A 14,478-nucleotide genomic window follows, 5' to 3' on the forward strand; every position below is an offset into this window, starting at 1 on the left:
GTAAAAGGAGCAATAGTGGCTTCAAAATACGTGCTTTGTCTATTCATGTTCCTCTTACGGACCCACATGGCTTAGAGCATAAGAAAGAGCGAGCTCAAACTTCTCATTTCAAGATGAGTCCCAAGGGCTATTTCTATAGCCAGGAATTGAAAGCATCTTTCTTAATTCACAGTGCTGCAACAGGGTCTCTGCTGCACACAATTTCACTATGCAAACCAACCTGTATATTTTAGAATATGTTTAGAGTACGATATTTTGTAATATAGTCAGGTTACAATACACCTAAATCCGTAGGATAATGATTATCTTATCGAAACCGTGGTGTTAAAAATACATGCTATTGGCAATGTGCCTAAATACATTAAGCAGCTAGTTTTAGTTTTAGTTTAGTTTAGTTTTAGTTTAGTTTTAGTTCTAAGAAACTCATGGGTGATTACTTGGTTTTATTTTCTTAATTGCATGACTGGCTTAAGTATGCCTGCTTTGCTGTATCCTGGCATATTTTTTTAGAGTATTTTCAGAGTGTCTTTGCAGTTCTTCAAGGTGTGAATTCAAACGTTCTTCAAACTCTCTGGTATGTTTCTCCTCCTCTTGAAGGAACTTTTCTGTTGTTGCAAGGAAGGACATCTCAGGGGGAGACTGAGCAATGAATAGAAAATCACGGTTAGTAAAAGCCAGCAAGTACTACAACATGTTTGCATTATCAACTTTTAGATTTGAAAAACATCTTCACCTATAGCAGCTAATAACGCTATAATGCTTTATATCTCTCCAAGAAAACATGAATTTGGGCATACATTTTTAAAGGCATTCAGGTGCCTAAATGACGTAATGTGAACGTGAAGATTGAATATCTGTGATATTCACAGCATTAGGATGTAGATTTGCCATTAAAAATTTAAATATCCCATTAGACAGAATTAAGCTGCTTCAGAACCTCCAAAATCTTTGGATCAGCTAAAGGTGATGTTCGTCACTCGTATAATTTAGACCAGGACCGAGGACAACAATCTGGTTTTTGGAAGTACAGAATATAACTAGTGTTGGGTACTGCTGATTGCCTCCTGTAATTTTAGCTCTCTGCTAATCTCTGTGATGCTTTCTGAGGAAAGGAAGAAAACCTATGCTCATTTCAGTACTATCAACTTCAAGCCCTGATATTCTGGAGAATGTACTGAATTCTATTTGCTGCAAGTAGTTCACTGAAAAATCTTCTTTCCATTTAATGAGCATTTAGTAGTCTGTGACATAAACCATATCAAAATCAGTCTTAAAATGGTTGTCATGGGATGCAGAGTTGTGTAAAGCAAAGAACATGAGTGAGTCTTTGCTGGAACAAGTTCTAAATTTTTAAGCAGCAATTTTTGTTAATTCTCTTTGCTAATACTTAAGATGCATTCATGGCAATGTCTTGATCAAAAGAAATATGGAATAATTTTTCTTTGCCTAAAGATATTATGCTTGTTTAAATAAATTCAATGTTTATTTGTATAGAGAAATACAATTTTATGACATGAATTTTTAACAGTCGACTGAGAAAAAACCTAGCTGTAATACTGAGTAAGAGAAAGATAATTTTCTGTCTTTATATGATCATATATTGGGAAAGATGATTGACATTTATTAATTAAACCATATGTTAAATAGTTTTAATAACTGATTGAGTTATTAGTCTAGAATCTCTGGTTTTGTTTTTCCTAGAATGTAAAAAGGAGAGTTTATCTGTCAGCACATCAAATAGGAATGACTTCAAATGATTTAAATTTTCAAATGTTTTGTGGAAAAGGCCAATACTATTACACCTGTACATTTTTATTCTAGGCTCCATTGTATCAGAACGGGGTATTCCCAGCTTCCACGGCAACTAGAGGCAGATTTGGTCTTTGCTTTCAGCCTGGTTTAAAACTGCCCTTTAGCAGCTTTTCAGGCCAAAAGATACTAACTAGAGAAATGCTTTAAAGCACTATTCTATTCAAACTCTTTGCGGCAGACCTTGAGATGAAATTTAGAGATTTCCTATAGGAAACCCCTTTTCTTTTCAAAGTACAGCAAGTAAGCGATAGAAATAAATTCTGAATGTAATACCATCCTTCTAGAGTGAGACAGGCTTTCTGATGTATAGAGCTCCTAAAATGAAATTCACAGACAAAGCAGAATCTTCCTTTTCTCAGTCCCTCCAAATTAGTGTTTTAACAGGGCAGAGAAGAAAATGTTACTTAATTTGCCATGTAGGAATAAAGAACCCAAAGGTATCGGATCACTTTGTGCCACAACACTCTTCTATTAATCCCTGCCCTAGCAGGGTTTATCTTCCAATGTTTGAGAAACTCTGGAGGGAGATCACCTGCCTTCTGTTTTTCCTCATAAACACATGCATGATTTCCCATCCATAAATCATCATTGTTTTCATACGAAGAGTTGTTCCTGAGATTTTGAATGCCATGGCTACATGCACATTTATTCCTTCATGGGCTAGGTCACAAACATATCTCCTTGTGACATCTGGATTCAATGATAGAGTTGGCAGTACTGTTTTGAAGTATTTGAAGAAGGCTTTTGTATTATGAAGAAGACACTGGATTTGGAGGCTTTACTTAAAGAATCGCCATGTGTTTCGCTTACTGAATACCAGCTCTGAAATCACTGGTTCAATACTGAGCAAATAAAATACTTCCAATGAGAAGCGTAAGAAACTGGGAAAATGTGAATCTGAAATATGAATTTAATAGGTGTCATCACCTAGAGAAAAAAAGTCATGTCGGGCTTTTCCATATGGACAGGAGATTTACGCAAGTGCTAGTCTTCAGAAATGTTATATCAAGTTATAAGAGATTCTCAGAGATTCATTATAATGTTTACAATTGCTGACTTGTCATTAGAAACATATTGGCCTCATGATCAAGCTATCTTCCTACAATGCTATTGTCCTTTGCTTCAACTGGTACTTACTTTGATGTGTTTTTTCTTGAAATACACTGTAAACTCCAAATGAGACATTCCTGAATTTCCTCAGAGTTGAGAGAAGAATGTTTACCACTTAGAATAAGCAGATCATGGTTTCCTACAGCTCCTTACCCGAGGGTCGGACATCACTGACTATCATTTTAGATAGGTCCCTAATGCACTGGTTTTTATGCACTTTGAGAGGAGGTTGTATCTAAACAAGTCTAAAAGGCAACATTTCTTGTTAGCAACTAAGCTTTGCTTTCGAAGTCTCTGGACTGTTCTTTCACTATGTTCTTTATGGTCTGTACTTTCAGTGCCTGAGGAAGAAAAACCGTAAAGAAACTGCTTTAATCCATGTCTCAGATGAGATTCATGGTCCCTAGTTTTGAATTTCTTTTCCTCAGATAACACTTCTTTTATGTCTTTCGGTTTTCTAACTGGAGCTGGATAGAGTTGTGTTCATTGGTAAGCTTTCAACCTAACTTGTTTGGGTAGTCAGGCAACAAGGACTCTACTTTTTCATTTCTACAGTGTCAGCTGATCCCATATTTCTTTGGTGTACACCAGTAATGAGAATCACCTTTTTGCCTCATCATTTCCTGGAAATGAAGGAGTGCACCTGATAGAGATGCATATTTCCACATAGGAAATATGTGCTAAATATGTCTTCTCCTTAAGCAAGAACTACCCAAAGTGCTTATGAATTAACTCTGGATTGCTGGGGAGAAGCACTTCAGGAAGCTAGGTCTATTCTCTCTCACAGACTGCCTAATTAATTTGCCTAGAGTTAATCTCTTTCTTGCCCCATGAGTTGTGCCAGCATTCTTGGATGCACCTTCAGCAGGGCAGCAAGAAAGCTTTAATACTTGGGATATTCTAACATTTCATGGTCAAATCATGAGTGGTCAAATCCCAGAGCGTTAAAGTCTTCTCATGTTTAGCCCCTTCTACTTTCCAGGGAAGTTCTTGTAACACCAAGACTAGAAATTGGTCTGGCTAATTTTAGTCTCGCTGTGACTAAATTTGGGGGCTTTTGGGGGTAGTTTCCTCTAATCTTACACTGCAGTACATCTTAGGCAGCAGGTACAGATGCCTGTCTTCAACATGCTTCTGCTCATATATGAAAAACAAAATTGAGATGCCTAGAAAAATGCTAAGCCATATAGGAAGGTTTTTAGAGTGCCTAAGTACCTAACCAGCTAGGTGATAGTAATACCTAAGAGTGAGAGGCACAGACCACAGCATGCCTCAGGGTAGGCTCAAGACTGTCAAAATCATTCCTAATAATGTCCAGTGGTAGAATTTCCACAACTTCCCAATGCAGTCTATTTATTAAGCAATTTCCCATCCTTAACGTTAGAAAGTTTCCTGATGCTTAATTTAAATTTTCCTTGCTGCAGCTTAAGTCTTTCTTGCCTTTCTAAGTCTTGAAAGCAAGAACAGACAATGACTGTCCATCATCTGAAGATAAACATGAGAAGGTATTTGTGACTACAAGTTAAAGATCCAGATTGGGAAGCACAATGTACATTACTGCTTGCTCCAGCTGAAATGGAGAAATTGTGTAGAAATGGACTATTCTGAAGCAGCAAATAATCTTATTGCCTTATTTATTTATTTATTTATTTATTCATTTATTTTCTGTGGGAAAGATTAAACTTGAAGCTGGACATTGGACTGTTCTATGGAATAGTCTTCCCAGAGACTGGGGACGGCTCAGGCAACTATTTTCTGAAGTTGTTCATCTCAGATAGAGAGCACACCGCAAAGTGCTGTTCAGAGAAAGAGTATTTCCCTAGGTTTGAAAAGCCTTGCAACAAGAATTTTTGGGGTTATGGGAATTTCCAGCAAATCCCAGCTGAGCCTTCTAGTTTATTCTAAGGCAGGAGTGACTTCCACACATGTAACCTCTAAGTCGGAACGTGAAAGGACAGAGGTTCCAGTGGAACATTTACTAAGGTTGGCTGAAGACTCTCTACTGGGAGGAGAGATACAAGTCTTTGTCTAAAGCCCTAGAGACTATTTTCTCTCTTCCCTAAATACCAACAGAGTAATTTTGGTAGGTATCAGGACATCACCTGCAATTCTGATGTTTTCAATTGGTGCCACAAATGTTCTTCAGAACAGTGGTCCATTATAACATCTTCAAAAGTTTTGAACATACTGGAGATTTCACTTTGGTGAAACATCAGTCCTGAAAACTCTGTCAAAGAACTCTGGTTTACAACCTATTGTATGTTTTTTTCCTCTTTCTCCTTGATGCAATGGCTTTCCATTTGAACACAGAGCTCTAGAGTAACAGACTGTTGAATCATCTCTGCACTAAAGCTGTGGTATCCAATGTCAGTCTGAGTGACAATTTAATTTTGGCAATCTTCTGAACTTGTACCTGCTTCAATGCCACTGATTTGGACTTAGACACTGTACTGGAATTATCCCTTGCTTAGTAGTTTCATTATGTACTTTGCCCACACACCAGCTGGAAAGTGTTTTTGTTATAATCTAGTCACCTGTCTTGGCATCGATCCTGTCCTGAGTGCCAGCTGGGAAACAGTTTCCCTGCAGCTTGCAAAAGTGTCTCAGAATGGACATTTTCCCTGAGCTGGCTGGAAACAGAAGCTTTGTGATCTGGTTTCTCTGTCTGACACTTCTGACAGAAGGGAGGAGGAGAATGGGTGTTTATCAGACTCTCCTGAAAAAGTCCAAACAATTCTTTTCACGATTAGCAGTTTAAAGAGGAAGACTCCCAAGCCATGAGAAACCAATAGCCATTTACTTAAAATTCCTGTGAAGCATAAGAATAGAAAAATGGAAGTGAGGTCAAACACCAAGGACTATGTGGTTCTCTCCCTGCTCTCTGACTACTGGGACACAGCTGCTGGAACCGTGGTCAGTGAAGGGCTGCACTGCAATCCCTGCTTCCCAGTGAGAAGTGGGATCTACAGTGAGATTCTGGACTATGAAGACAGTCTTCCAGCAGCCACGTCTCCAAGAGGAAAGGATGTGCGTCCATTTCTGAAGTGGACAGCAGAACTGGGGTATGACAACCAGAAACTGCTTGAAGATGATTGTTGCTGTCATGATGCCTCTTCTCTCCTACTTCAGGTGATGGGTGGCAAGAAAATTGCCTATTGGTTCCCCCCAGTAAATGCTGAAGTCTTCCCTCTTCTCTCTCTGCAGGCTCAGCCACACACCTGCCGTTCAGGGTCTCCTGGATACAAAGATGCACGTATCACAGCTGGACAGAGAGATGGCTACACTCTATTCCTTACTAATCTGTTAGTTCCATTATTTAATGTTGGTGTGGTTGCGTGGTTTGAGGTCTGGAAAATAAATGCTAAGTTTTCAAGTGGAAAAAAATGTTGGCCTGTAGTGGAGGCCTAAGGAAGAATAGAAGGTACTAAGGAAGAGGATAAAGATCAAATTTAAAGAGAGATCTAAAATCAAAGAATTATGGAAAGTTTTTCCTAAGAAGTTGCCCTCGGCAAAGTGGGATTTATCCCACTTGTCATGGAGGTTGGTAAACTCCAGCCTATGAAGACTGAAAGAAAGAATGCTGCACTATTACTCTTTCATTTCAAGAAAAATAAGGATTACAGCAGTTATCATTTCTGTTCCTTTTCAAATACAATAGCTAACACATAGAAAATAGTTGCTGCAATTCCTCTAATTTCATCCATCAATTGGATGCTGTAGAAACTTGATTTGTCTAACAGCACTTAAGGCAGTAAGTTTGCAGGCATTATGGAAATACACTTAAAGCAGAGTGCTCTTACAGAAGGCAATATGAAGCAGAGTGCCCCAATATAGAAGGCAATGAGCTAAAATGTAGAAATCTCTCTCACAGTCACATAATGGCAGGTAATTATCACCATCGTTATTAGTACAGAGGTATGGCCCAGTAGGGGATGTTTAATCTCCAGAAAAACTGCATTTATGTTAGGATAAGGTATTTCCATTTTTGCTGGGCTGGCACTGTATAAATAATAATGACAACAGGGGTGATCTAATTTTTGGATCCTCCAAGGCTGCATTTGGTCCACAGACGGATCATTGAGAATATATGTGTTATAGGAAAATAGTTACTTACTGACAATTTGATTTCTTCTGCATTGTAAGCAGGGCTCAGTAAACTGCCTGTTCTGCCCTTTTCAGGAAGCGGCCCACCAAAGCCCAAAGGATTCCCCATTGGTGGTGATGGAGATTTATAACCTGTTTTCTTTTCATGACCTCCATGAAGTGTATGAGAAGATAAAGTGCTATCACTTTTTGAACCAGTGATATTGCCTTGGCCATATAAAGCAGGACTACAGTTTCTGTGGTATTCACTGGCTGTGAGCATAGCAGTCTGTTGACATTCCATTTCCCGTACATCTTTCTTTTGGAAAGTTCTAAAAGAGGAAAAAAAAACAAAGTATGAAAACCAGTTAAAACTCTAAGCTATCACAGCAAAGCCAAGGGGGTTTTTTATTTTATTTGTTTGTGCAATTTTGTAAATGTCTGAGTGTGCACTCTCTGCCTGCTTCAGCTGTGACTTAAATCACACTAATTTAAACCCTTTCATTGGAGCTAAAGTTGAGCAACCCTGCTGTATAATTGTGGCAGGACAAGAGCTAAAACACAAACTCGATTCAGGTATTGAAGATACCAATACTCCTTAAGTGTTTGTTACCCATCCTTTGCCAAAGGTTATCCTCCCTTTAGCTTTTCAGTGGAAGAAGCTATGTAAGCACTCTTCAGCCATGTCTCGATAACTTAGCTTATAGTATGATAGGAACTAGAGTGAATTTAGCCACACAAATAGAGGAAATGAAATATGAAGGTGTGAGATAGGAAACAAAAACTGTTATTAGTGGTTGGATAATTAGTTGATTTTGATCTAATATCACCTTCAACAACTATGTTCAAATAGCTAGAATTTAGAATAAATGTTTAAATAAGTTAAATAAAAAAATAGTACAGGAACCTTTGATCCTGCATTTTTCCTGCAATACTAATTTTGCCACTGATTTAATGATAACAGATTGGAGATTAATACGAGAAATAAAATTTTAAAATACACTTTTTTAAAAATGGTAAAAGAACATGCTTTTGTAACAATAAGTGAAATCTTCAAGCTTACAAAAGAATTTTTAAGTATTTTATTATGATGTTCCATAACTTTTGTATCCCACTTACAGTGATCAGAATGGATGTGAAAGCATATATGTGTATTCGTTTGTAGTTCTGTAGCAAAAACTATTATGGTTAACAGCAACAGAAAGCTATTTTCTTCCCATTCAAAATCTTCTTTTCCTGACAGTTAACTGAACAATTCTGAAACCATATTGATAAGAGCAGAGAATTTTGAGACTAGCTTGCCTTGATGTCTGCTGAATTAGACTAATTTTCAATTGCATCTTTACTTGTATTATATACCAAAACATGAAAAAAAAATTAAACTATTTCAGATTTTATTACATTTCTGTTACCATATTTCTGACTGAGGTAAAAATTTCCATTGTACTGAGGTCTGTGCTTATGAGAAAACTGAAATTTTAGTCTTCGGAGGTAACTACTATACTTAAACATGATAGCTGTTTGAAAAGATCCTACCATTGCAAATATCCTAAAACACTTTACTAATTTGAAATGCAGCTATAAAAGCTTTTAAAGATCAAGTTCTCTGCCACTAAAATATAATTATTATAAATATTCAAGAGTATGCAGTGCTGCTCAGATCCAAGGAAAACAGCTTTTTTTTTTTTTAAATAAAAAAGAAGAATTTGCCAAGCACAGGGAAAGGACAGTGTTTTCTGCAGAAAGATCACACCATCATTTTCTAATCTGAATTTAAATATTTGGTGTTGCAAGAGACTGGCTGTGCAGTCTTAATGGACCCTGCTTGTACATAAGCCCTGAAACATGAAACTGAGTACTCCATAAATGGACTGTGCGGAACAACTCAGAGAACTAATGAAGAACATATTTTTCTCTGATAATAAAAGAAGTAGTGATTAAGATACTCTGAATGCTACAGGAAAGCAAATTATAAGCATGATGCTATAATATTATTATTATTATAATATTATTATTTTACATTCTAACATAGAACTCTGAGAATATCCACCAAACCTTCCAGTTTTCTAAATCGCCTAAAATGGTTATCTTTATGGGGGCAGAGTTTTCTCCTTTCTTTCATGCTTTTCTTTAAATAAATACACTCTGCTATCTGGGCACAGGAGAATACCTTTCTTCTTTTTTTTCCCCTTACTTTAAAGTCCATTCCCTCTATTGTTTGGATGAAGGGCACAGTGAAAAAAACTGCCACAATTGAAGATAGATGGCATGAATAATAAAATCACAGATTTTTTTTTTCATCTTGTGTTCTGACCTTTTTGGAAGTAATTTCCTCCGTTAAACCCACAGTAAAGTCTATGTGATCTGTGTTCTTTTTTTCCCCCAGAACTGCTTCTCTGTGTATTTAATAACAGTTATTACTGTTATGTTATAGCTTACTTCACTAAGACCAGAATTTTCAGACTTGGGTGCCTACAGTTATGGTAGCTTTTAGATAGTGAAAACAGATAAACCCCCCCAAAAGGACTGATTTTTTAAAGGAACTCCACTTCCTACTATAATCCATAGGATTGCTGGGGCTGTTTGCTATCTTGGAAAAACATGACACCTACTTTCAGGTGCTTTGATATGGATACTATGCCTTCACTTCAGACAGATTTCACAGTTGGGGTTTAAATTTCTGCCAGTTCAGTGCAAAATAATACCTAAGAACAGAGTTCCACTTTGAATACAAAGGTAAAGGTAAGCAAATACCTGCAAATTTGTAAAAAACTGTCCATTTGTTAACACTGGCAAGCAATGCAAATACACTGTAACTGCAGTTGAATAACTTATGCTTTCAGTGGGTTTACTGTCATAGACTATTTAACACATACACATACTTCACAAAAATAAGATCACTGTTGACATCGCGACATATGGGACAAGAAGTGAAAGAACAATGTCCTCACTAAGGGAATTTATATAGACAGGATCAATTTTTCCAGACTCATATATAAAATTAGCCTGGTCCCTATGCAATCAATAACTTCAGTGGTGCAAAACAAATTCCTTACACAGCTTGTGCTGGGTGACATACCTAGTCTAGAGAAAGAAAACAACAGATCTGAAATGACCGGAGTGTCTTCAGAATTCGTGTTGTTGCTTTTACCTTGCAAGTATAACTGCTAGCTTGATTTTAAAAATGGTTTAAAACTATTTTCCTGAAGAGACTGTTTTCACTGCTTCCAGTTTATTTATTGCAATAACTGATACAGTGGTGACTATGGCTAAGAATGTGTGACCTCCAAAGGGTAGTGAAAACCTCCTTAAGACAGATACTTCATTGTCAACATAGACCCTTTAAGCCATCCCCAGCTGCCTTAGCACGCATTCAGTCCTAGCCTTTACCCTGTCACTTTTGCCACACGATGAAAGTGCACTTTGGCTTGACCAACTACCTATTTTGTGTATATTTTTATAGTAAATAAGTAGCCTTTCATTTGGGAACTCACATGCATGTTTTAATTTTGGAAGAAAATACATCAGCTAAATACATCAGCTTCATCAGAGAAAGCCCTCTTCAACCATGCCAGAATTTAAACCAACTGTATGTGGCCAAGGTCTAAATAAAGGATTGAAATCTTGAGGGTGGGGAAAGCTTATGTAAATGGCAATTAGAAGTAAGTCAATTATCATATATAAGCACATTAATTAATTAAAGTGGTTATAGGTAGGATGTGGCCACAGTCTTTTTTAGCAAAAAGATGCCACTCCTGCATATCTTACTTTGTAATATTTAGAAATTCACTGTATACTGAAAGAAAGAAGAAATCATGCCTCTTTCTACATTGCCAGTATAACTTCCTGCAATTTCCTGTATTTTCTCTAGAGGTCTCCTATCTAATTAATGACTCTGCCCATGCCTAGGATTCTAGTACTGATTGTGAGACATGACTGAAAAATACTATAGAATATACTTGGTTGAAGACTTTTTTTTTCATTGTGCAAACCTTTCTAGGTTTCTCAATGCAAACAGGAAAACCAAAAAGTACAGCTTCTGAAAATTACTATTTAAAACACAAACACACACACCCCCTTGCACAAACACCATGTTTTCTATTTTTTTACTATGTAAAAAAAGTCTTTGTGCCCTTTCTCCAGTGCCATAATTACCATGGAAACAGAACTGCAAGTTAAAACAGAAATAACATGGTTTATGCTCACAGTAAAATAAAACATACCCCAGAATTTTACTCAACCAACATCAATTGCCTGGTTTATCTGCATACATTTGATGGTTGAAAATTTAATTTTAGTTTTCTGAGAAAATCTTGAGGTAGTTCCCTGTTGGGGAACAGAGAACTGACAGTATAGAGAGGGCCCAATCTTAAAAAGACTGGCTGGCTGATGTGTATATACAGCACACGTGGAATTTGCACATTTTTTAAAATCTGTGTATGTGTTTATTTAGCTAAATAGCTTTTCATTTAGGAAATCAGATGCATGTTTTAGATCCTGAAAACCAGGCTCAGTGTATCTGTTTCATCACATTAATTAGAATCATAATTTAAAGTGTGTTCAGTAGTGTGTTTGAGATTTGTGTTGTGAGGAAGGTTAGCTCTCCCAGGTTTCTCTCTCCCAGTTTTGGTTCAACATTGGTCTTCAATGGCTATGAAATCAAAATCCTGCAAATCACCTGCATAGTTCTATTGTCTCTTACACTTAAATTCTCATGAATGAAATTTCACAGCTCTTCAGGTACAGCAAGTGTGAGTCCTGAGAAAATGGGGAAAAGTCTTACTTTTTCTCACTTAAGAAGAGTGGAAGCATAAGCAAAAATTGCGCTGACCAATTTTTGGTGAAATTATGAGACCTAGAGGTGCAGAATAGTCTGTATGTTGGTATGTAAATACTTGTTTCAGAAAAACCTTCAACTTAAAAAATGAATCCAGAACCCACCCCCAGCCATCCCTGCCACGTCCATATATATATGTATATTATGTATTATATATACGCATTATGTATATGTATGATATATAATATATATATTTACATACACATGAATACTACCTCCAACACTAAACATCATATTTAAAAGGAAATTTTAAGCAAGAATGTAGCTACATATAACGGGGTGCCCTTCTATTTTCCAGAAAGAAAATAACTTTAAATTTTGCCACTGACTGAATGTCGATTTGGCTCCAATCATTTAAACTTTGCTACACAGACCTGTTTTACATTAGCGCTATCATGTAAGTTCTTTATTACAAATGATCAAAATATTTCGCTTCCTATTAATTTTTACTCTCCTGTACTGTGAAATATTGTTTAGTAGGGAGTTTAATTTTCTTTTTATTACTGCAACGCCATGATTATAACGTTTGAAGGTAATTCAGTGATTCACTGAATACAGGGAATTAAGAAGGAAATCATCACTATAATATGTTTTCTATGAGTCTGAGTATTCTTAAGTCTCATTTTTACCTAACAAGGAGTTTATTGTAGTAATAATTTATTCAGGGCATCTGAAATTATGTTTCTTTTAAAAATCAGGTCACCCAAGAACACCAAAACTAGACAAGGCATTAAAATACATTTAATGAAACTTCCAACAAATGAAACTGGCGGGACACAAAGCTTTTCAGCAGGAGTTGCAGTTCAAACTGCTTATTAAGATAACCTCCTGTGGAGCAGTTTACCTCTCATGTTGGTTTTTATATCCTTTCCTTGTCTTGTTTTTATTTGGCAGTAAGAAGACATTCTGTCCTGTTTTGCAAAACCTGGGACTAAGAATAACTTAAGTAGCACTTAAAAAGTTTTTTAAGTTGTTGCATGTGACAAATACTAAAATAATGATCAAACATTTCTGGGACTTCATTCATTGCCAAATTCAGTTAGCCACCCAGAAAAATGTAGGAAATTCTTACAAATATACTAACTAGGTCTGATGTTTATGTTGGTGGGAGTTCTGAACGAACACAAACAGAAAAAAAGCTTAACAGTTTGGCCCAGTTAGATGCTTCCAAAAAACTCACAGGAAGTTTCATATATGTGTACAATCTAAGTATTACCTCTCTTCCTTTTCGTGCATCTTTGAATGGGTTTGGTAACTGTGCTCTGTTTCTCCATATGTATCCATGCGACCCAGTATTGATGTTTCTGTGTCATTTTGTAGTTTAACAAGACTATTTTGTAATCTTACAGTCTCATGTTCCAGTTTGTGAATGGAAGCTGTGAAATTTCCATGTTCTTTGTTAGATAAATCTATACTCTGTGAAAGGCGATAAAACCATCATTAAATAGTTATTTTTTCCACAATAAATGGATGTTCGTATTTTTAACAAGCAACACAAAACAATGTTCTATGCTAAAGAAAGACCTAGCTACCATATATAATCATGCAGAACTTATAGCAAACCAAGAGAATTGCCTCCAGAAAAAAAACACTGCAGATAAATGGAAAAAAAGGGATAAGAGCCTCTATAACACAATAAAACAAATTAAAATTTCTCAACAAACATGCATTCAACATATTATTGTTGTAAATTCATCGCTTGCTTTGGAAAACTTATGACATAAAAGCAACCATAACAGCTATAGCTGCAGACTGTATTGCTCCCTCCAGTAACAATTCCACCAAAAATAACATGAAAAATTATAGAAGTTCATTACTATACTAGATACAGGGTATGTCTACAAGCATAATTTAATATCTGTGTTGAGATACAGTCACCTTCAGTTTCAGAAGCAGTAAAGTAAAGCCACATTAGCACAGTGTTCTCCATCTGTGTTACTAAACCCCGCTTCTCAGTTGGGTTAGCCCACATGGTATACAAGTCAAAATACTGAAAGTGGAAGCAACACATGCACTGCGACCAGAGGCTAAAGAGACCCATCCACGAGGATATCAAGAGGGGAAAATGGAGATTAGCCCTGGAAGCTGACTAGCCAGGACACCCCATTCCTTTTTTGTCCTATCACTTATTCCACAAAGCCTATGCTGCACACCTGAGCTAGCTAATTTTACATCAGCCCATTACACCATACTGACTGAGGCTGGCACTAGTTTGAGGGGTCTGAGTAGTGCTCTACTGTACTGTACAAACACATCTGTAAAAAATCTCTCCAGTCCCTGCAATCTTAGTATCAAATACCTCACAATCTTTAATGTTTAGATCCTCACAATACACTAGTACAGTAGGAAAGAATTATTAAGTCCACAAATGCATTGATATGTATAGTGATCTTGGTATATCTAGTAACTGGATTTTACTGTTAAAAGTTAACAAACATGGTATCTACAAGGATTCTTGTCAGACAGCTCTTCTCAATCTTTATGAAGAGTATCACCATAGAGAAGAGCTAGACATGCATATGCACATCCATCTATGTTTCCACAATAATATATCATATATACACATACATATATCCATAATATTGTACATGTATGTATAGGTAAATACATCACTGATTGATAGACATATATGCTCT

At 36.5% G+C, this 14,478-nt stretch overlaps 1 protein-coding gene across 1 annotated transcript in view; it reads right to left on the bottom strand.

Moving 5' to 3' along the window:
- Positions 1–468: 468 nt before the first annotated feature.
- The window catches only part of DEUP1 (deuterosome assembly protein 1), a 67,862-nt gene continuing 53,852 nt past the window's right edge, over positions 469–14,478 (bottom strand). The window contains exons 12-14 of the mRNA XM_019472777.1: positions 13,059–13,258; positions 7,037–7,337; positions 469–639 (exon numbers count right to left, since the gene is read on the bottom strand). Coding sequence (XP_019328322.1) covers positions 469–639; positions 7,037–7,337; positions 13,059–13,258 — 672 coding nt within the window. The remainder of the gene's footprint in view (positions 640–7,036; positions 7,338–13,058; positions 13,259–14,478) is intronic.

The sequence above is a fragment of the Aptenodytes forsteri genome, unplaced genomic scaffold, assembly GCF_000699145.1.
Source record: "Aptenodytes forsteri isolate BGI_AS27 unplaced genomic scaffold, ASM69914v1 Scaffold75, whole genome shotgun sequence".
Lineage (NCBI taxonomy): Eukaryota > Metazoa > Chordata > Aves > Sphenisciformes > Spheniscidae > Aptenodytes > Aptenodytes forsteri.